The sequence below is a fragment of the Pleurodeles waltl genome, chromosome 11 (genome assembly GCF_031143425.1).
Source record: "Pleurodeles waltl isolate 20211129_DDA chromosome 11, aPleWal1.hap1.20221129, whole genome shotgun sequence".
Lineage (NCBI taxonomy): Eukaryota > Metazoa > Chordata > Amphibia > Caudata > Salamandridae > Pleurodeles > Pleurodeles waltl.
In genome coordinates, this window is record NC_090450.1 from 144,781,787 (window position 1) to 144,805,157 (window position 23,371).

The 23,371-nt window shown below is 45.4% G+C and overlaps 1 protein-coding gene across 3 annotated transcripts in view; it reads left to right on the forward strand.

The window, feature by feature from the left end:
• SLC33A1 (solute carrier family 33 member 1) overlaps positions 1-21,321 on the forward strand; it is an 89,083-nt gene extending 67,762 nt beyond the window's left edge. For 2 of the 3 annotated variants that reach the window (XM_069213302.1, XM_069213303.1), the window contains exon 7: positions 20,748-21,054. In XM_069213302.1, coding sequence (XP_069069403.1) covers positions 20,748-20,915 — 168 coding nt within the window. In that variant the 3' untranslated portion in view covers positions 20,916-21,054. Of the gene's footprint in view, positions 1-20,747 lie in introns of all 3 variants that reach the window. The other variant, XM_069213301.1, reaches the window with a different exon arrangement.
• Positions 21,322-23,371: the final 2,050 nt, after the last annotated feature.

Sequence of the window (23,371 nt, forward strand, 5' to 3'; positions counted from 1 at the left end):
GAAAACCGCAATATAGGGGAGGTGTAAGGAAATGCCTCCTTGGCATGGTTACCCCCTGACTTTTTGCCTTTGCTGATGCTATGTTTTGAATTGAAAGTGTGCCGAGGCCTGCTAACCTGGCCCCAGCACCAGTGTTCTTTCCCTAACCTGTACTTTTTGTTTTCACAATTGGCACACCCTTGCATCCAGGTAAGTCCCTTGTAACTGGTACCCCTGGTACCAAGGGCCCTGATGCCAGGGAAGGTCTCTAAGGGCTGCAGCATATCTTATGCCACCCTGGGGACCCCTCACTCAGCACAGACACACTGCTTGCCAGCTTGTGTGTGCTGGTGAGGACAAAACGAGTAAGTCGACATGGCACTCCCCTCAGGGTGCCATGCCAACCTCACACTGCCTATGCAGTATAGATAAGTCGCCCCTCTAGCAGGCCTTATAGCCCAAAGGCAGGGTGCACTATACCATAGGTGAGGGCACCAGTGCATGAGCACTGTGCCCCTACAGTGTCTAAGCAAAACCTTAGACATTGTAAGTGCAGGGTAGCCATAAGAGTATATGGTCTGGGAGTCTGTCAAACACGAACTCCACAGCACCATAATGGCTACACTGAAAACTGGGAAGTTTGGTATCAAACTTCTCAGCACAATAAATGCACACTGATGCCAGTGTACATTTTATTGTAAAATACACCCCAGAGGGCACCTTAGAGGTGCCCCCTGAAACCTTAACCAACTACCCGTGTAGGCTGACTGGTTCTAGCAGCCTGCCACACTTGAGACATGTTGCTGGCCACATGGGGAGAGTGCCTTTGTCACTCTGTGGCTAGTAACAAAGCCTGCACTGGGTGGAGATGCTATCACCTCCCCCAGGCAGGAGCTGTAACACCTGGCGGTGAGCCTCAAACGCTCACCCCCTTTGTTCCAGCACCACAGGGCACTCCAGCTAGTGGAGTTGCCCGGCCCCTCCGGCCAGGCCCCCATTTTTGGCGGCAAGGCCGGAGGAAATAATGAGAATAACAAGGAGTCGTCACTGGCCAGTCAGGACAGCCCCTAAGGTGTCCTGAGCTGAGGTGACTCTGACTTTTAAAAATCCTCCATCTTGCAGATGGAGGATTCCCCCAATAGGGATAGGAATGTGACCCCTTCCCCTTGGGAGGAGGCACAAAGAGGGTGTACCCACCCTCGGGGCTAGTAGCCATTGGCAACTAACCCCCCAGACCTAAACACGCCCTTAAATTTAGTATTTAAGGGCTCCCCTGAACCTAGGAACTCAGATTCCTGCAACCTAAAGAAGAAGAGGACTGCTGAGCTGAAAAACCCTGCAGAGAAGACGGAGACACCAACTGCTTTGGCCCCAGCCCTACCGGCCTGTCTCCCCCCTTCGGAAGAAAACTGCTCCAGCGACGCTTTCCCCAGGACCAGCGACCTCTGAATCCTCAGATGACTGCCCTGCTCTAAAAGGACCAAGAAACTCCCGAGAACAGCGGCCCTGTTCAACAAAGACTGCAACTTTCTTTCCAGAGGAGCAACTTTAAAGACCCCTGCAATTCCCGCCAGAAGCGTGAGACTTGCAACACTGCACCCGGCGACCCCGACTCGACTGGTGAAGAAACAACGCTACAGGGAGGACCCCCAGGCGACTCCAAGACTGTGAGTAACCAAAGTTGTCCCCCCTGAGCCCCCACAGCGACGCCTGCAGAGGGAATCCTGAGGCTCCCCCTGACCGCGACTGACTGATTCCCAGATCTCGACGCCTGGAAAAGACCATGCACCCGCAGCCCCCAGGACCTGAAGGATCGGAACTCCAGTGCAGGAGTGACCCCCAGGAGGCCCTCTCCCTTGCCCAGGTGGTGGCTACCCCGAGGAGCCCCCCCCCCCCCCCCCCCCCCCTTGCCTGCCTGCACCGCTGAAGAGACCCCTTGGTCTCCCATTGATTCCTATTACAAACCCGACGCTTGTTTGCACACTGCACCCGGCCGCCCCCACGCTGCTGAGGGTGTACTTTCTGTGTGGACGAGTGTCCCCCCCGGTGCCCTACAAACCCCCCCTGGTCTGCCCTCCGAAGACGCAGGTACTTACCTGCTGGCAGACTGGAACCGGGGCACCCCCTTCTCCATTGAAGCCTATGTGTTTTTTGGCACCACTTTGAACTCTGCACCTGACCGGCCCTGAGCTGCTGGTGTGGTGACTTTGGGGTTGCTCTGAACCCCCAACGGTGAGCTACCTTGGACCCCAATTTGAACCCCGTAGGTGGTTTACTTACCTGCAAGAACTAACAATAACTTACCTCCCCTAGGAACTGTGAAAATTGCACTAAGTGTCCACTTTTAAAATAGCTATATGTTTTATGTAAAAAGTATATATGCTATTGTGATTATTCAAAGTTCTTAAAGTACTTACCTGCAATACCTTTCAAATGAGATATTACATGTAGAATTTGAACCTGTGGTTCTTAAAATAAACTAAGAAAAGATATTTTTCTATACAAAAACCTATTGGCCTGGAATTGTCTCGGAGTGTGTGTTCCTCATTTATTGCCTGTGTGTATGTACAACAAATGCTTAACACTACTCCTTTGATAAGCCTTCTGCTCGACCACACTACCACAAAATAGAGCATTAGTATTATCTCTTTTTGCCACTATCTTGCCTCTAAGGGGAACCCTTGGACTCTGTGCATACTATTCCTTACTTTGAAATAGTGCATACAGAGCCAACTTCCTACAGGAGGTTTCAGACAACAGCCTTCAGAAACATCCACGTCTCAAACAAAACCCACCTACCAATCACAATATCAGAGAGGGGGCTTTCGTGGGTCCTTCAGGGGTCAATTTTCAAGGTCAAGAGGGAAATTTCAGCCCACTAAGCAGGCCACTAATAACGAGCAGTGACTCGCCTGTCAGCCTCCCCAACACACATCACCGGCGGGAGGAAGACTAAGGTTTTACCACAAACATTGGTCATAACTAACCACGGACACATGGGTCCAATCAATTATCCAACATGGTTACTGTATAGAATTCACACATTTTCCTCCAGATATTCCCCCAAGTGCGCACAAACTGCAATGTTACAAACAGAGGTGCAGGCACTATTAACAAAACAAGCCATAGAACTAGTACCTCACAGAGAAAAAAGGAACAGGGGTTTATTCCCTATATTTCCTTATTCCCCAAAAAGGACAAAACACTGAGACCAATTTTAGATCTCAGGACTCTCAACCTATTCATCAAATCAGAACCCTTTCACACGGTGACACTACAAGATGTAGTCCCCTTACTAAAACAGGGAGAATACATGTCAACACTGGATTTAAAAGATGCGTATTTTTATATAAAAACACAACTAGGAGTACGGGGTTCTTGTAACGAGGGCGGATTAGTAGTGTATCAATTAAAACACTAGGCCCTTCGTGATCCTCAACTAGAGGCGAAACAAGGGTGGACTACGGTGCATAGTGTGGAAGGGGAAATTTCCTTTACGGACTAGGTGGTCTCACACACTCAATGGTTGACATTGTTCAGCATTCCGTCCATCACTTGTTGTTTTTGCATGTTCGATGGCATCTGTCGCTGTAGATACGCATGTTTTGCAATAGCTCGCCATCTGGTGTTGGGCCGGAGTGTTACAAGTTGTTTTTCTTCGAAGAAGTCTTTCGAGTCACGGGACCGAGTGACTCCTCCTTTTGTCTCCATTGCGCATGGGCGTCGACTCCATCTTCGATTGTTTTTTTTCCGCCATCGGGTTCGGACGTGTTCCTGTCGCTCCGAGTTTCGGAACGGAAATATAGCTAATTTCGGAAGATTTTCGTCGGTATTGTTGCGTTCGGGGTCGGCGTAGTTAGATTCAACACCGCGTCTAAGATCGAAGAGCTCCAGTGCCCTTCGGGGTAATTTTTTCGATCCCCCGTCGGGGCCTGGTCGGCCCGACCGTGTGCAGAAGAACGCCGATGGAACGGACCCCGTTCCGTTTCTGTCCCAAATTCCACATAAATACCCCTATACAGACCAACACTTGGTCTGCAATCTGTGCCTGTCACCTGAGCACAGCGAAGACACCTGCGAGGCCTGTCGTGCGTTCCGGTCCCGAAAAACTCTCCGAGACCGTCGAGCCAGAAGACTTCAGATGGCGTCCGCGCCGACAGCCCACCGGGAGTTCGAGGAACAAGAAGAGGAGGGATCCTTTTCGATCCAAGAATCGGACTCCGAAGGATTCGACGATACACAAACCGTGAGTAGGACGTCGAAAACCACTCAAAAGAAGATTTACAAGGCCCAGGGGACGCCACTGCCATCAGGCCATGGCTCGACCCATAAATTCGGTGACCGACCGTCGGCACCGAAAAAGGCCCAAACAGTGCCGAGATCGTCCGACTCCGGTCGAGACACCGGCACGCAGCCTTCTCGGGACCGAGAAAGTGGTGGAGACAAGCATCGACACCGAGATACCGGTGTAGACACGGCTCGACGCCGAGACAGCGGCACCGAAGAAGATCGACGCCGAGAGGTTTCGGCCCCGAAAAACAAAAAAGTCACCTCGGAGCCGAAAAAAGATGCAGACAGGGTTTCGGTGCCAAAACAAACTGCAACCGACCCAGTTTCAGGCTCTTATACAGAAGAGCACTCGCTAACCTCCCAAATGCAAAAGCATAGGTTTGAGGAAGAACTACACTCAACGGATGTAGACCATACGCAAAAGCGTATTTTCATACAGCAGGGGCCTGGAAAAATAAGCACCCTTCCCCCTATTAGAAGAAAGAGAAGATTGGAGTTCCAAACTGAACAAACACCACAAACAAAAGTGGTGAAAAAAGTTACCCCACCACCCTCTCCTCCACCTGTGATTAACGTCTCACCAGCACAAACTCCATCACATTCCCCAGCTCACACCACCATGAGCCAGGGTGACCAAGATCAAGACGCATGGGACTTATACGACGCCCCAGTGTCAGATAACAGTCCGGAGGCATACCCTACGAAGCCATCTCCACCAGAGGACAGCACTGCGTATTCTCAAGTGGTGGCTAGAGCAGCACAATTTCACAATGTAAGCCTCCACTCCGAACAGGTCGAGGATGACTTTTTATTCAACACACTCTCCTCCACCCACAGCTCCTACCAAAGCCTGCCTATGCTCCCTGGTATGCTCCGGCACGCAAAAGAAATCTTTAAGGAGCAGGTCAAAAGTAGGGCAATCACACCAAGAGTGGAAAAGAAGTATAAGGCGCCACCTACAGACCCGGCTTTCCTCACTACACAGCTGCCACCAGACTCTGTCGTTGTAGGAGCAGCTAGGAAAAGGGCCAACTCCCACACATCTGGAGATGCACCACCCCCAGATAAAGAAAGCCGCAAGTTCGATGCAGCTGGTAAAAGAGTCGCAGCACAAGCTGCAAACCAGTGGCGCATCGCTAACTCCCAGGCACTACTTGCGCGCTATGACAGAGCCCATTGGGATGAGATGCAACATCTTATTGACCATCTGCCCAAGGACCTACAAAATAGAGCAAAACAAGTGGTTGAGGAGGGACAGACCATTTCCAACAACCAAATCCGCTCCTCCATGGACGCTGCAGATACAGCTGCACGGACAATTAATACATCTGTAACTATCAGAAGGCATGCATGGCTCCGAACGTCTGGATTTAAACCAGAGATTCAGCAAGCAGTTCTCAATATGCCTTTTAACGAAAAAGAACTGTTCGGTCCAGAAGTGGACACAGCGATTGAGAAACTCAAAAAAGACACGGACACTGCTAAAGCCATGGGCGCACTCTACTCCCCGCAGAGCAGAGGGAATTACAGCACATTCCGTAAAACACCCTTTAGAGGGGGGTTTCGGGGTCAGAGCACACAAGCCAGCACCTCACAGGCAACACCGTCCAGTTACCAGGGACAGTACAGAGGAGGTTTTCGGGGACAATATAGAGGAGGGCAATTCCCTAGGAATAGAGGAAAATTTCAAAGCCCCAAAACCCCTACTACTAAGCAGTGACTCACATGTCACTCACCCCCTCCACACAACACCAGTGGGGGGAAGAATAAGTCATTATTACAAAGCATGGGAGGAAATCACTACAGACACTTGGGTTCTAGCAATTATCCAACATGGTTATTGCATAGAATTTCTACAATTCCCTCCAAACATACCACCAAAAGCACAAAATTTGACAAAACATCATTCCAATCTCCTGGAGATGGAAGTGCAGGCACTATTGCAAAGAATTAGTGCCAAACACACAAATAAACACAGGAGTTTACTCACTGTACTTTCTGATACCAAAGAAGGACAAAACGCTGAGACCAATCCTAGACCTCAGAATAGTGAACACATTCATCAAATCAGACCACTTTCACATGGTCACACTACAAGAAGTATTACCATTGCTAAAACTACACGACTACATGTCAACTTTAGACCTCAAGGACGCGTATTTCCATATACCAATACACCCGTCGCACAGGAAATACCTAAGGTTTGTATTCAAAGGAATACATTACCAATTCAAGGTACTGCCTTTCGGATTAACAACCGCACCAAGAGTCTTTACCAAATGTCTAGCGGTAGTCGCTGCACACATCAGAAGGCAGCAAATACATGTGTTCCCATATCTAGACGACTGGCTAATCAAGGCCCATTCGTTAATAGAGTGCTCAAATCACACAAATCAGATCATACAAACCCTCTTCAAACTAGGGTTCACCGTCAACTTCACGAAATCCAACATTCTGCCGTGCAAGGTACAACAATACCTAGGAGCCATAATAGACACAACAAAAGGAGTAGCCAATCCAAGTCCACAAAGAATTCAAAAGTTCAACACCATCATACAATGCATGTATCCAACACAAAAGATACAAGCAAAGATGATATTACAACTCCTAGGCATGATGTCTTCATGCATAGCCATTGTCCCAAACGCAAGACTGCACATGAGGCCCTTACAACAGTGCCTAGCATCACAGTGGTCTCAAGCACAGGGTCATCTTCTAGATCTGGTGTTAATAGACCGCCAAACTTACCTCTCGCTTTTGTGGTGGAACAACATAAATTTAAACAAGGGGCGGCCTTTCCAAGACCCAGTGCCACAATACGTAATAACAACAGATGCTTCCATGACAGGGTGGGGAGCACACCTCGATCAACACAGCATACAAGGACAATGGAACGTACATCAAACAAAACTGCATATAAATCACCTAGAACTACTAGCAGTTTTTCAAGCACTAAAAGCTTTCCAACCAATAATAGTTCACAAATACATTCTCGTCAAAACAGACAACATGACAACAATGTATTATCTAAACAAGCAAGGGGGGACACACTCCACGCAGTTAAGCCTGCTAGCACAAAAAATTTGGCGTTGGGCAATTCACAACCAAATTCGCCTAATAGCACAATTTATTCCAGGGATCCAAAATCAACTCGCAGACAACCTCTCTCGAGATCACCAACAGGTCCACGAATGGGAAATTCACCCCCAAATTCTGAGCACCTATTTCAAACTCTGGGGAACACCTCAAATAGACTTGTTTGCGACGAAGGAGAACGCAAAATGCCAAAACTTCGCATCCAGATACCCACACAAACAGTCCCAAGGCAATGCCCTATGGATGAACTGGTCAGGGATATTTGCTTACGCTTTTCCTCCTCTCCCTCTCCTTCCTTACCTGGTAAACAAACTCAGTCAAAACAAACTCAAACTCATATTAATAGCACCAACTTGGGCAAGGCAACCCTGGTACACAACGCTGCTAGACCTATCAGTAGTACCCTACATCAAATTGCCCAACAGGCCAGATCTGTTGACACAACACAACCAAAAGATCAGACACCCAGATCCAGCATCGCTGAATCTAGCAATCTGGCTCCTGAGATCCTAGAGTTCGGGCACTTACAACTTACCCAAGAATGTATGGAAGTCATAAAGCAAGCCAGAAGGCCATCCACCAGGCACTGCTATGCAAGTAAATGGAAGAGGTTTGTTTGCTACTGCCATATTAATCAAATACAACCTTTACACACAACTCCAGAACATGTAGTGGGCTACTTGCTTCACTTACAAAAATCTAACCTAGCTTTCTCTTCCATTAAAATACACCTTGCAGCAATATCTGCATACCTGCAGACTACCTATTCAACTTCCCTATATAAGATACCAGTCATTAAAGCATTCATGGAGGGCCTTAGGAGAATTATACCACCAAGAACACCACCTGTTCCTTCATGGAACCTAAATGTTGTCCTAACTAGACTTATGGGTCCACCTTTTGAACCCATGCACTCCTGCGAAATACAGTTCCTAACCTGGAAGGTTGCATTTCTCATCGCCATTACTTCCCTAAGAAGAGTAAGCGAGATTCAGGCGTTTACAATTCAAGAACCTTTTATACAACTACACAAGAATAAGGTCGTCCTAAGGACTAATCCTAAATTTTTGCCAAAGGTTATTTCACCGTTCCATCTAAATCAAACAGTGGAACTTCCAGTGTTCTTTCCACAGCCAGATACCGTAGCTGAAAGGGCACTACATACATTAGATGTCAAAAGAGCATAAATGTATTACATTGACAGAACAAAGAACATCAGAAAGACTAAACAACTATTTATTGCATTTCAAAAACCTCATGCAGGAAACCCAATATCAAAACAAGGTATAGCCAGATGGATAGTTAAATGCATCCAAATCTGCTACCTTAAAGCTAAACGACAGCTGCCCATTACACCAAGGGCACACTCAACCAGAAAGAAGGGTGCTACCATGGCCTTTCTAGGAAACATCCCAATGCAAGAAATATGTAAGGCAGCCACATGGTCTACGCCTCACACATTCACCAAGCACTACTGTGTAGATGTGTTATCCGCACAACAAGCCACAGTAGGTCAAGCCGTATTAAGAACATTATTTCAAACTACTTCCACTCCTACAGGCTGAGCCACCGCTTTTGGGGAGATAACTGCTTACTATTCTATGCAAAACATGCGTATCTACAGCGACAGATGCCATCGAACTGAAAATGTCACTTACCCAGTGTACATCTGTTCGTGGCATCAGTCGCTGTAGATTCGCATGTGCCCACCCGCCTCCCCGGGAGCCTGTAGCAGTTTGGAAGTTACCTTCAACTATTTGTATATGTATCATCTCAACCTTAAATAGGTACATACTTAGTCTCTCCATTGCATGGGCACCATTACTACAATTCAACTCCTACCTCACCCTCTGCGGGGAAAAACAATCGAAGATGGAGTCGACGCCCATGCGCAATAGAGACAAAAGGAGGAGTCACTCGGTCCCGTGACTCGAAAGACTTCTTTGAAGAAAAACAACTTGTAACACTCCGGCCCAACACCAGATGGCGAGCTATTGCAAAACATGCGAATCTACAGCGACTGATGCCACAAACAGATGTACACTGGGTAAGTGACATTTTCATTGTCGCCCTAAGTGGGAAGGGTATGCCCAGACGTGGATCCCGTGCTTCCCATGCCACTGGATTCAAGCTAGCCTGGCTGATGAGGGGTGAAACCCCGAAACCGGTCCCAGGATGCTTGTTTCCAGTCCAGGGAAGACCTGGCCTAGCAGTTCGGGCTGGACTGTTCCCATGGGGAACAGGGTCAAGACTGATTTGCATATGGCTGGGTCCAAACTGGAATGGCATGGACAGCAAAAAAACGATGGATTAAACCCAGATCTGTGACTGGGGGTGAATGTTTGACAATGTTCAGCATTCCGTCCATCACTTGTTGTTTTTGCATATTACACCAAAGGCACACTCAACTAGAAAGAAAGGTGCTACCATGGCCTTTCTAGGAAACATACCAATGACTGAAATCTGTAAGGCAGCCACATGGTCTACGCCTCATACATATACCAAGCATTACTGCGTGGATGTGTTAACAACACAGCAAGCCACAGTAGGACAAGCAGTATTACGGACTTTATTTCAAACAACTTCAACTCCTACAGGCTGAACCACCGCTTTTGGGGAGATAACTGCTTACTAGTCTATGCACAGCATGTGTATCTGCAGCTACACATGCCATTGAACGGAAAATGTCACTTACCCAGTGTACATCTGTTCGTGGCATGAGACGCTGCAGATTCACATGCGCCATCCCACCTCCCTGGGAGCCTGTAGCCTTTTTAAGTTGAGAAAAAATTAAACTTGTACATTTGTAAATATATCACTTTTAAACACATTATGTACATACATATTTACTCCATTGCATGGGCACTATTACTATATACACAACTCCTACCTCACCCTCTGCGGGGAAAACAATCTAAGATGGAGTCGACGCCCATGCGCAATGGAGCCGAAAGGGGAGGAGTCCCTTGATCTCGTGACTCGAAAAAGACTTCTTCGAAGAAAAACAACTTGTAACACTCCGAGCCCAACACTAGATGGCGGGATGTGCACAGCATGTGAATCTGCAGCGTCTCATGCCACGAACAGATGTACACTGGGTAAGTGACATTTTCCATATGTATATACACATGCATACATACCTATCAGAGCCATAAATCGTCAACAAGAGGGTGATAGATTCACAGTTACAGAAAGTTGGAAGTGTAGTGACTCGGGGATATGGCTTGTTATATTTTTAATGTCACAAAAAGCTTCAGCTGACAGGAAGTGAATGGATGATTCTTGAAGAATACAATTTTCAATTTACGCTGCTCCATTGTCATTGTTCAGTCGAAAACCGTTGTGGTCTGGGTTAACAGAGCACTAGTCTCTGCCCCAGCTGCATTACTGACTGAGATGCAGCATGGGAAAGAGGGATCCGACCAGACAGATTAAACGCAGCCCTGCAACAAAGGCCTGGTACCTAGTGTTGTGTACACTACTAATCTGCAGCAACCTGAGACTAGAGGAGGGATCACTGCAATGCTAAAGGGGCAAGACAGAGGTGTCTTAGCAAGGTTGCCCTGAGGTGTGCTCTGTTAAAAATATCATTCTCAGTGTAATGCTGGAAGTGTTTACCCTAAGCTTTGTGCCATGGCTTAAAACCGTTTCCTTCAAAGGATCTCAATGAAACATTTCACATATTGTTTAAGCTCCTATCCTCTCCCAGAAATGAGCGATCCAGAAGCATGTATTTAAGTAGAAATATCTCTGTGAACTATGTTATTTACACATTTAAACATCTTTATTCTTCAAATAGAATTAAAGCTCAGTTTAAGGAGGAATTGGTCAGCTATGCCGTAGAAAAAGGAAAATATAGGAAATCTAGTATGTGCATTAAATGGAAACTTGTTACTTTCACTTTGAGAAAGGAGGCTGCTCCAATTGTCCTAAAAAGCTGCATAGTGACAGTAGGCCTTTATGGTTTTTTCCACTCTGTGTACTGAAATTCATAAACATGGCATTATTATTATATGCAAACTGTCTGTTTGCAAAAGACTTACTATTAACTTACCGAAATCTGAATGGGATTAGAAATCACCTGTTGCCTACCACTGGCTGGCTTTGTCACCTTAATTTGATTGCTGTTTATTCAGTGTTTTCCGTCCTCTTTTGTTCATCTCTTCTCTGAATTATATCCTCCCTTTTTTTTTCTTTTTTTTTTAGGTTCTGACTCGTTCTCTTCTCCATTGCTTACATGGAGGTATCTCCTTTTATTCATAGCCTGTGTTGCTGTAGATGTAGAAGCACATGCTTTGCATACTCCCGCCGTCTAGTGTTGCGCTCAGATGTTTGCAAGTCAATTTTCTTGGAAGAAGACTTTTGAGTCACAGATATATAGTGATTCTTCCCCTAGTTGGCAGTGCACATGGGCACTGTAGGAAGTTGGCTCTGTGTATACTATCTCAAAGTGAGAGATGGTGTGCAGAGTCCAATGGTTCCCCTTAGAGGTTGATAGTTGCAATAATAGATAATACTAATTCTGTATTTGTGGTAGTGCACACGTCGAGCAGTAGGCTATCAGAGGGTAGTGTTAAGCATTTTTTGTACACACACAGGCAATAAATGGGAACACACACTCGAAGACTTAACTCCAGGCCAATAGGTTTTTATATACAAAAAAAATAATATTTTCCTAATATATTTTAGAACCACAAGATTCAGAATTCAATTAAGTACATAAATTGTAAGGTACTTGGCATAGGTAAATATAGAACTTTGTATGAAAACAGTATGGTACACAGTTTTGGCAAAAATGGCAATAAGCTATTTTAAAAGTGGACACAGTGCAAAATTCAACAGTTCCTTGGGGAGGTAAGTACAAGTTAGTTTAGCAGGTAAGCAAATCGCTTACAAGTTCAGTCTCCGGGGCATAGGTAGCCACCGTTTTGGGTTCAAGTCAACCCCAAACACCCAGCACCAGCAGCACAGGTCCCAAACAGGCACACAAAATACACCCTCCGCAGCACATGGGCGGCCAGGTGCAGTGTGCAAAGCAGGGGTTTGATTTTGAATAGAAATCAATGGAGGGACTGTGTGTGGGGGGGGGGGGGGGCGGTCAATCTGGTGATGGGGAATTCTTGGGCCAGCCACCGACTGGGCAACGATGATGGTCACCTGCTGGTCACTCCTGCACCAGTAGTTGGTTCATCTCTGGCCCGGGTGCAGTGCTTCTTCCAGGTGTCTGGTTCTTTGTTACCGGGCAGTCGCGGTCAGGGGGAGCCTCTGGATTCTCTCTGCAAGCTTCACCGTGGGGGTGCAGGGAGGTCGTCTTAGGGTGACCACGTCGTAGTAGTCACCTGGGGGTCCTTGCTGCAGTGTTGGTTTCTCTGGACACGAGCCGGGGGCGTCAGGTGCAGAGTGTTGGGGACTTGCGCTTCAGGAGTGAGGTGGGAGTCCCTTTAAAGATGGTTTCTTCTTTGTTGTTTGGACAGAGCCGCTGTCCACTGGAGTTTCTTGGTCCTTTGGGTTGCAGGTCAGTCCTCTGAGTCTGCATAGGTCGCTGGTCCTGCCGAATGCGTAGCTGTTGCAGGTTCTTTGAGTCTAGAGACAGGCCGGTAGGGCTGCGACCAAGTCAGTTGTTGTCTCTGTCTTCTCTGCGGGGCTTTCAGGTTAGCGGTCCTTCTTCTTTAGGTTGTCAGCAAATCTGCTTTCCTGGCTTCAGGGTCACCCCTAAATACTAAATTTTGGGGTGTGTTTAGGGCTGGAGGATAGTAGCCAGTGGCTACTGTGCCTGAGGGTGGCTACACCCTCCTTGTGCCTCCTCCCTTTGGGGAGGGGGGGGGGGGGCACATCCCTAATCCTATTGGGGGAAATTCTCCAAAGCAAGATGCAGGATTTTCTAAGGAAGGGGTCATCTCAGCTCAGGACACCTTAGGGGCTTTCCTGTCTGAAGGGTGACTCCTTGTTTTTCTCCTCCGGACTTGCCGCCAAAAGTGGGGTCTATGTCCGGGGGCATCTCTACTATCTAGAGTGCCCTGTGGCATTGTAACACCAGGCTTGAGCCTTTAAAGCAACTCCACCCATGACAGGCGTTGTTCCTGGTCACAGAGTGCACAAAGGCACTCACCCCATGTGGCCAGAACCTAGTCTGGAAGTGGCAGGTTGGCAGAGACCGGTCAGCCTACCACTAGCAGATGGGCTGGCATGCAGGGGTCATCTCGAAGATGCCCTCTGAGTGCATGTCTCAATAAATCCCACACTGGCATCAGTGTGGATTTATTGTGCTGAGAAGTTTGATACCAAATTTCCCGGTATTCAATGTAGCCATTATGGAACTGTGGAGTTGTGTTTGACAAACTCCCACACAATATACTCTTTATGGCTACCCTGCACTTACAATGTCTAAGAATTGGCTTACAGGGATGTGGAATTCCTATCGCCCGACATCTTGTTTGGGGTCAAGGGCAACAAGTTTTTATGTTTACTTTGCCCTTGGGACAAGTAGACCCAACCCTCTGCAGCACAAACCCTTTGTCTGTTTGTTTCCAGAGAGTGGAACTCTCTGCGGTTGATGTAATGTGTTTCCAAAAGAGAATGCTGTTCGAACTTGTATTTATGGTTCATTATTTGAAAGCCTTCATTATTAGGGTGAGTGCTGTAAATAAATGTTTTAAGGCCACACTTCACTACTGACATTGGTTCCAGTAGAAAAAAAAAAAAGTGTATACACCTGTTTGAAAAGTTTAGGCTATGAGGCTAAGTATAATGCTCCCAGAATGCTCTCTGATTAGATGCAAATGAAGTGTCATTTAGTAAAATGTGTTGGTGCATGCTAGTATTTCCCAAAAATATTTCTAATGGAAAATCAGTGTAACCATTTTCAACACGATTATGGGAAGCATGAAAATAAACAAACACTGACAAAGCCAACTGATCTGACATATTTTTATAAGTCTTTTAGTTTCATCAATGCGTGTCTTGTTTTGACATGGCTTTTGTAACACTTTATTGTTGTGGGAGCTATCAGGCCCTCAACACTGTAACAAACACTGGCAAAAAAAAAAAAACGTTTTTGAACTCTAAAAGCACACGTTGCCACCAGTGGCATAACAAAGGCCCCGCAGCCGCCCTCCACGGGGCCCCTTCAGCACAGCACCTGGCCTGAGTGAGTCTGGAGAGGGGGCTCCTCCATGTTCTTTGCAAAGGGGCACCTTCCAGTTTCGTTATGTCACTGATTGCCACTGTAGTTCCTGACACTGAACAAAACTACTTTGTGTGCCAATATGCTCCTTGTGGAAGAGCAGAATGCGATCGCTCACAGTAAAGCCAGCCGAAAGAGAGAGAAATAGAAGTTTAATAAAAACAAAATGTCTTTGTTAACACCAGACCTAATTAGGGACCAAGATCCACATGTAGGTAGCTTTTTGCATGTCGCAAACAGCGACTTTTGCAGTTTGCGGCGTGCAAAAAGCACATTGCGATGCACAAACCTAGTTTTACGATTCGGTAACCTGGTTACCGAATCGCAAAACGGGTTTGCGACTCGCAATTAGAAAGGGGTGTTCCCTTCCTAATTGCGACTTGCAGTGCAATGTAGGATTGTTTTGTGACCGCGAACGCGGGCGCAAACCAATCGCAGTTTGCACCCATTTCAAATGGGTGCTAACACTTTCGCTAAAGGGAAGGGGTCCCCATGGGACCCCTTCCCCATTGTGAATGTCACTGTAAACATTTTTTCAGAGCAGGCAGTGGTCCGAAAAAATGAAACGAAAACGTTTCATTTTTCGTTTTTGTAATGCATCTCGTTTTCCTTTAAGGAAAACGGACTGCATTATAAAAAAAAAACTGCTTTATTGAAAAGCAGTCTCAGACATGGTGGTCTGCTGTCTCCAGCAGGCCACCATCCCTGTGAGGGCCGCCATTCGCAAGGGGGTCGCAAATTGTGACCCACCTCATGATTATTCATGAGGTAGGCATTTGCAAACCCCTTGCGAATCACAGATGGTGTCAGGGACACCATCCTACATTCGGATTTGCGACTCGCAAATTGCGAGTCACTCTGACTCGCAATTTGCGGGTCGCAAATCTGAACCTACCGACATGTGGCCCCAAATTCTTAAAGAAAGTCACAAAAGTGCACCCATGGTATATGTCGTACCCCTATAAAATATTTGTGAACTGTATTTTAGCATGGGTAAATACGATGTGTAGATTTGCTCATGTGAAAATCTATTTAGCATTTGCAAGTTCATTTTCCCTCCAGCCACTTTCTTCCCAACCCTGGAAGAAGTTCTAATTCTGCCATTGTCAGGAGTAAATGTCCAACCTTTCTTATTATGGGAAAATATTAGAGAGAAGCTGGTGAAAATCCTTAAAACATGCAGGTTAGTGGGTATGCAGACTCAAAGGCATTTCAACCCTGGAACTATTGCTTACTGCTTCCTCCAGCCCCAGTATGCAGATCTGCAGAAAGGTGGCAAAATAAGGAAATTGCTACAGTAGGGATTGAAACTGCAAGTATTCAAGCCCTACTAAGGTAGTAGCCCTAGCATAATCAGAGAGGCTATTATCAGAGCTCTTACATAATGAGATTGCTGCCATAATTTGTCGCCACACTACATGGCACCAAAGGGACAAGTAGATCTTTTTACAGGACAAGTAGATTTGAGAAGCAACCTGTCCCCTGGACAAGTAGATATTTTAATAAATTCCACACCCCTGGGCTTAGACACTGTAGGGGCATAGTGCTCATGCAGCTGTGCCCTCACCTGTGGTATAGTGCACCCTGCCTTAGGGCTGTAAGGCCTGCTAGAGGGGTGACTTACCTAAGCCACAGGCAGTGGGTTGTGGGCATGGCACCCTGAGTGGAGTGCCATGTTGACCTAGTCTTTTTCTCTGCACCAGCACAAACAAGCTGTGAGGCAGTGTGCATGTGCTGAGTGAGGGGTCCCTAGGGTGGAATAGTACATGCCGCAGCCCTTTGAGACCTTCCCTGGCCACCGGGCCATTTACAAGGGACTTATCTGTGAGCCAGGGCTGTGCCAATTGTGGAGGCAAAGGTACAGTTTTAGGTAAAGAACATTGGTGCTAGGGCCAGGTTAGCAGGGTCCCAGCACACTTTCAATCATAACTAGCATCAACAAAAGGGAAAAAGTTAGGGGGTAACCATGCCAACAGTGGCATTTTCCTACAAGCACTAACTCCCATGTTACATTGTTTTGTTTTCCGGTTTGAATGTGTACCGGACGGGCTCTATGAGCAGCGATTTCACTCCCTTTCCTTCAGCCTCAACTGATTTGTTTCATCTCTGGCTTCAACAGAAGAACATCAACTCATCAGAACATCTTTGACTTCACTTCATCCTCCACCAACACCCTCCCATCGACCCCTAACTGGCAGGGCCTTGGGTCCTTTTGGGGCTTCACTGCCCTCACTTTGAGAACTTTTTTGTGGAATATACATGCATAGTAATGGAAAAAACGTCCTTCCACTACTGCCCCCAGTGTTCCTGTTGACTGACCACCATGAGATGTGCAGTCTGTTTCTTTCCTTACCACGACGACCCCCACATGCGAGTCCTGTCTCAATTTCTTGTCAAAAATAACTCTTTGGTATTGATGTAAACGATGGTGGACACAGCAGAGGAGACAGAACCAGGACCCCAATGACACCCCTATCCTCTTTGGCGATCACCATGCCAAGGAATGTGAAGAAGCTGTTCCTTCTGGAGCTCCACCCCTTCAATCCTAGTCATGCCCTAGAGGTGTTCTTCTCTGACTCAGAATCTCATGAGGGTGAACACAAGGCCCTTGGTGACTCCCAGCTGCCCAGTTCCCTGATACGACTTCAATCATGTATATGGTCGGCACAGAGGCACCTTCTAGGTCTCCAAAACTGTCTCAAGTCCCAGAGTCCCACTCACAAGGGTTTTGAGCATCATGCTTTTCCACTAAGACTAAGCGCTCTGGCCCACCGCTGCCTTTGGGCACTACCCAGCACTGAAAGAAAGCTTTGGTGCTTCCAATGCTCCTGCAAGAGAGCTGTAACTGCTTAGTCATCAAGCTCAATCAGCACTTTCCTGGAAGGGGGAGGCCTAAAAGGGAGGGCCCTTTCAGCACCTGGACTGAAACCAGCACTGAGGACGACCTCTACCCCTAAACCATCTTCAATGTAGAAGACTCCACTGGTTCTGAGAACGCACTCCACGCAAAAGACGACTTCCACTGCTGGCTGAAAGGAGTCGGAGCAACCCATTGTCCAGCGTCGAGATAAAGGATACCCAAGGCATCAATACTAATGTAGGTAAGATGTCACTTCTGGGTCAGTCTCATGTTTTAGACTTGAAATCTAACAGCATCTGCTCAACCTGCTCCCCCAAGAATAAATTGGTAATCCTAGTGCACGGCTCATGCACGTTTATGCCTCTTATTGTAAACATAACTATGGCAGTGTTCGCTGTTGTTATTGTAAATGCTGATAAGCTGTTGCTCGCCCCCTCCAGCTCCTCTTTCTTCCTCACAGACTGGGTCAGACCAATCAGCCTTTTTTTTTACCCTTGGCCCCTAATATACAAACTCATTAGTGAAGGTTGCGTACCTCTGCCACCCCCCTCATCCCCATCTTCGCATAGCCCCCCCCTCTCTCTAGCAATGCATTTGCTTCCCTTCTCTCCCTATTCCTGATGAGGGTCAAGCTTAGTGGCATTGGGGAGTCTGTCTCCTTATTCACCCATCTGCTCTTTTATCCATTTAAATGCACATATCGTACATGTGTGACATGACTCGCTCCGTACCAATTGCGGTCTTGTCCACGATCATAGGATCTAGCTACCTATGTTTCACCAGGCCTTATTTTCCACACCTGTTTCTGTGTTAGACTGATACCCATTAATACACATATTCACCTCTGTCACAGAAAACCAACAGCATATTCTTCCACCTTATTCATTTCCCTCTGATACGTTTTTCTCTATTGATGGCACTGCTGACTACCCAAACTCACACTGTTGTAGGATATGTTTCTAATCTGTTTTATACTGGTTTGTGCCATTGTGTGTTGCCACATGTGTGGTTGATGCTTTTCAGCATTGTATTGAAGTACACCTCTAATAAAAACCCTAAAAAAGAAAAGGAAAAAACAGACCCCACAAGACATTAGGTGCCCCTCAAACATCTACACCTTGAAGTCCTTTTGGAAGCAGCACTACAAGGTAGGCTCCAAAGACCAACTCCCCAAGATCCTACACCCTCCTCTTAGCAGCCTACCACCAGCAGTCACCGAGAAGGTACACCAAGGGTTCCAACAGAGGCAACAACAAGGGCAGGAGTAAAGGAGATCCCTCCCCCTCCAAACGGTGACTTCTCTCACTTTCCCCCTCAACCACCTGTCGAGTCATGTTCCAAGATTCTCTCGCCCGCAGGCAGGATCCACATCCGACATAGGGGTGTTATAATTGGTCCTCCGAGGCTTCTCAGGTAACAAAGCCCTTCTTTCTCTAATTTATTGTGCAGTACGCATGTGCACCATATTATTCTCTCACCACTCCATTTTACTCTTACTCGCGTTGTGAAAAATAAACTAACGTGGAGTCCGTGCACATGCTTGTTGCCAGCCTAAGGGTAGAATTGCTAAATACCTCATGACGCCAAAGACTTATTTGAAGAAAAAAAAAAAAAGCTTTCCTAATAAATTTGTTTCCAGATAGAAGCCTCCCCGTTCCATTCAGCTTATTGGAGCGGTATTGTATGTGACAGAGTAGCCGTAACGAAATTCGTGGAGAGGTTTTTCTTCAACAGCAGACTGTACTACCCAGGCAGGGTTAGAAATAAAACAGCTACTTTTGTGTTTGTTGAAGAGTGGGGAATCTGTTGCAGAAAACAGATTATGGTTTAGCCGGATATTTAGTGTTGTGCTAACCGATTTATTCTTGTTAGTTCAGCCCACACTTACCAATTATTCTTAACAATGGACAAACTTGCTATTGTGTTAAATGTTTATTGAAATTCATGGAAATCATCCCATAACTGAAAATATAAAATTACTTGTTAGTATTCGTAGATCTGTTATTGGTATTTTCATTGACTTTATAAACAACCATTTCCAGGAATAACTCAGAAGAGGAACATGAAATAAAGATGTATCTGTTTTCTCCTACCAGTCAGTCTAAATAACTGAGACCAGTTGTCACTACATTGCATTATAGGATGATGTTTCCACCTCCTTTTCTTCAAGTGATGGTTTTACATTTCTCTTTGGTGAAAATGCTGCAAACTTAACATCTTGAAATTTACCCTTTTAAAGGAAAATGCTTTTGTTTCTTGAAAAGACCCAATTGATGAATGCAAATGGAAAAAACAAATCTTTGAAACACAAGATTTACCAGCGCCTTTCATTACAAGACCTTTAGGTCACTCTGGACCAGTCGTTAATACTAGATTAGAGACAAGACAAAGAGATGAAGCTGCCTGCAGGAAGTGTGGCACAAGCTAGTGTGTGCCTCTGTTTTCTTTTGATTTAGCAGGTGAAAATTCTGAACAGTTTGAGAAATTAGAAGGTTATGGATTGTCAGAATCCATAGTCATACTTTTTTACTAGCTCATTAGAGACCGTTCAAATTGTATTAAATCAAATTGTTAGTCATATAGATTTTAGGGGGGGGGGGAACACACAAAAAAACATTTTTTAGCATTTGCCGTTCACCACAACAGATTTTTTTTAGAAGAAGTGTGGGAATGACCCTTTGCCTTTTAAAAAAAAAAAAAAATATTTAAGAGCAGTTCAAAATGTGCTTAATGTGTTGACTAACATTATATTTCTGTGGCTTCTATAATACCTAAATTGTATGGGCAAATAGTACATGTTGCGAAGAAGCCAATATGGTTGTGTTGCAAGCTTGCTAATGGACTGTTTTGTAGGATTCTTATTTCACTTCAAGCCATAGGGACCCACACCATGCACTTCATCGCTCAGGAGTCTTAGTGGAGTGTTTTGCTCAAGTCATCAGTACACTTGACTGCACAGAAGTTATTATAATGCCTTAGTAAAGCTGTAAGCTCATACCATACACACTTACAGATTTACTACAGACAATGGTCATTTTAATGTGAACACCTTAAAAGCCAGCTCTGTCTAAACCTACCTGAAAACTTGAAACGCCATCTTATTCCTCATCTCGAGTATTCCGGTAGGACCGCAAAAACGATGGTTACCTAAAGCTTATTGAGATCCTTCTTTCCTTAGGCATTCCTCCGCCACCATTTGTAAATTCAATTGAATGAATTGTTTCCGTACTGCAATACAAGCAAAAGCTCCATGACATTTTAACTGTTGACTAAATTGTGCATGTTGATTGATATGAAAATGGTAAGCCAAAGCTTAACAAAATATTTTGTTTTGTACAGCTCTGCGGAAAACATGGGGGCTCTTGTGTCACCACTTTGGATGGTTATTATGTGGAGTCTATCGTGTGTGTTATTCTTGGATTTGCTTGGTGGCTGCTGCTAGGACCGAAATTTAAAAAGCTACAGGACGAAGGGCAGTCTGCATGGAAGTGCAAGAGGACCATTTAAATTAAAATGATCCCTCAAAATAATAGAAAACACTGCTGTACAGTTTGTTATAAGCAGCCATACTCTTCTGACAGACTTGGAAACGAGGAACATGGAAAAGAAGAGTTGATGCAAAAAAAAAAAAAAAAAGCAGAATCTCAAACCTTTACCTCGCCCAATGAGATTTGGCACGCAAAATCCCATTTGACATGTATATTTCAACTTTTTGTAATCTTAAGATTTTAAAGATGAAAACATATTTTATATAAAAATGATTGTTTTGCTTTCAGCTTTGTTGACCTATTTTTTTTGTTCTGCTCACAAAGAGTTTATTTGGGCATTGGCAGTATACCCAATAAATTGGTTATTTTTTAAACACTGTCAACTGAATAAAGAAACGGATCCAACAACATGTTTGGAATAAGAAGGCTGTGTGTGATTCTTGAATACAATGTAATATTTTGTAATTCCTGCTCGTTTGCCTTTCAGATACCTTTTATTATAAATGTATGTTGGCCTAGTAAGTAGGTCGACCAATACTCCTCAGATTATGATTCCAAAACCAGAAAAACCACTGCACTCCGTTTCTCCTGAAAATCAACAGTGTTTAATCCATGTCAACAAACGCCAACACATTTCAACTCCAAAAAGTCTTGTTCTCGGTTCTCTTGGGAGTAGAAAAGCATTGGTGTTTGTTGGCGTGGATTAAACACTTGATTTTCAGGAGAAACTGAGTACAGTGTTTTTTCTTGTTTTGGAAACACTCTCTCTCTCTCTCTGAAAAAAATAAAGGTTACACGGACGTTATATTTGGGCCCCCTTGGCATGCACAGTTGTTTCTTCAATAATTTGACTACTAATGTTATTTATAATGAAGTTGTCATGAGTGCTATAATATCTGGGTTAATTAGCAGTGCATTGTGAGGGCGCAAGTTATAATGACCTTAGCGTGCGAGTTATAGTCACTTGAAATAACTAGCTCAATTTATATTTGCGTGCACGGAAGACAGTGAAAACTCCGCTCCTTTTTGCCAGCTCTCTTGCAGAAAGCATAGTTTGTTTCCTTTTGCTCAGTGGGAGCTGTCAGTGGTTTGCATTCACTTGGTGGGAGCTATGTCCCTCGGTTGAGCACCCCTGGACATGGCAGGAGCTGGGGGAGAGGGTTCCACTGCATTTGATTTTAATATATGCCCCAGGGTTGGGGGGGGGGGGGGGGGGGGGGTCGTCGAATGGGTATGTAGTGCCACTCCCATTCCCCTCCATTGTTTTTGTTTTTTGTTTTTGGCCCATACTTAACCAAACTGAACTGAGTGGTTTTACTATGACTTTTCACTACTTCTGACTTACGCAGGTAGGCAAGAAGGAATACTCAAGGCACAAGAGGGATTACAGATCACCACTATATAGGCAGTAAACCTAAAGAAAAAGAGAACTAGTACTTTGTCTTTATGTCTGAATAAGCCTCCAGAAAGTGGTCAGGAGAAAATTTAAAAATAACCTGCCAGATAGGTAGTTGGTGAGCAAGAGGAAACAGCCTGCCCTGCTACAAGTGCTGCAGTGATTTAGGATGCTCCTTTCAACACCTTGAGGCATTTTGTCAGAAGTGATACAATAAATGGCTTCCTTCACCCCTCAAAGCGTGTTTCATATCGTGGATCCAGAGTGGTAGTATCTAATGATGTGTTTTTTCACAATGCAGATCAGATTAACTGTAAGATTTAGTGAATGACTCCAACGCAGTTGTGATGAACATTTTTATAGCCTTAAATATCTGAGTTTTAGGCAGTGCTTGGCAATATTCTGACTAGAATGTATCTAGATTGCTTCAGTCGCTTCCTCTGCAGAGAAGAATTCATCAATGGAGACTTTACGTTTGACAGTTAGACTATGGCCCCTGCTGCATGCCTTGGTATTGTGGAGGAAAGGACAGTCATGCATTTGGTGTTTGCACACATCTTACAGCGCCCACTATTATGGGGGTATTCCCCTTACGGTGGTGAAGGTTGATCCAGAGGTGCCTGAGAGTGACATGGAAACACATGGTCGTGATGGATTCCTCACCTAAAGAATTTTCCCCATGCGCCAGCATTCAACGGAAATTTTCTTCTAGCTCTGCACGTCGACGATGTCACAATTGCCCGACTCCTAGAAGAGAAATCTGTGCGTCTACCATTCATCTATTGGTTTTTATGTGAAATATGTTACTTGGAGTACTGGTGGATGTGCCTGTTGTATCTTTGATGTCCAGCACCTGGGGTAACAGAATGGTGCCATTCTGCCTGAAAATGCTGTTAAAATACAGTTCCTTCTTATTCACTGGTTCAGTATTGGATGGGGAAGATTAGTCTGAATAGTGATGCAACTGTGGTACCCACTCATGTGAAATTGCTGGGCTTTTCTTGGTGAAAGATTAAAATTAGAACTGTATATAAAGGGACTGATATTCAGTTGTCAGCTACTCCTCCTGAAGAATGGCT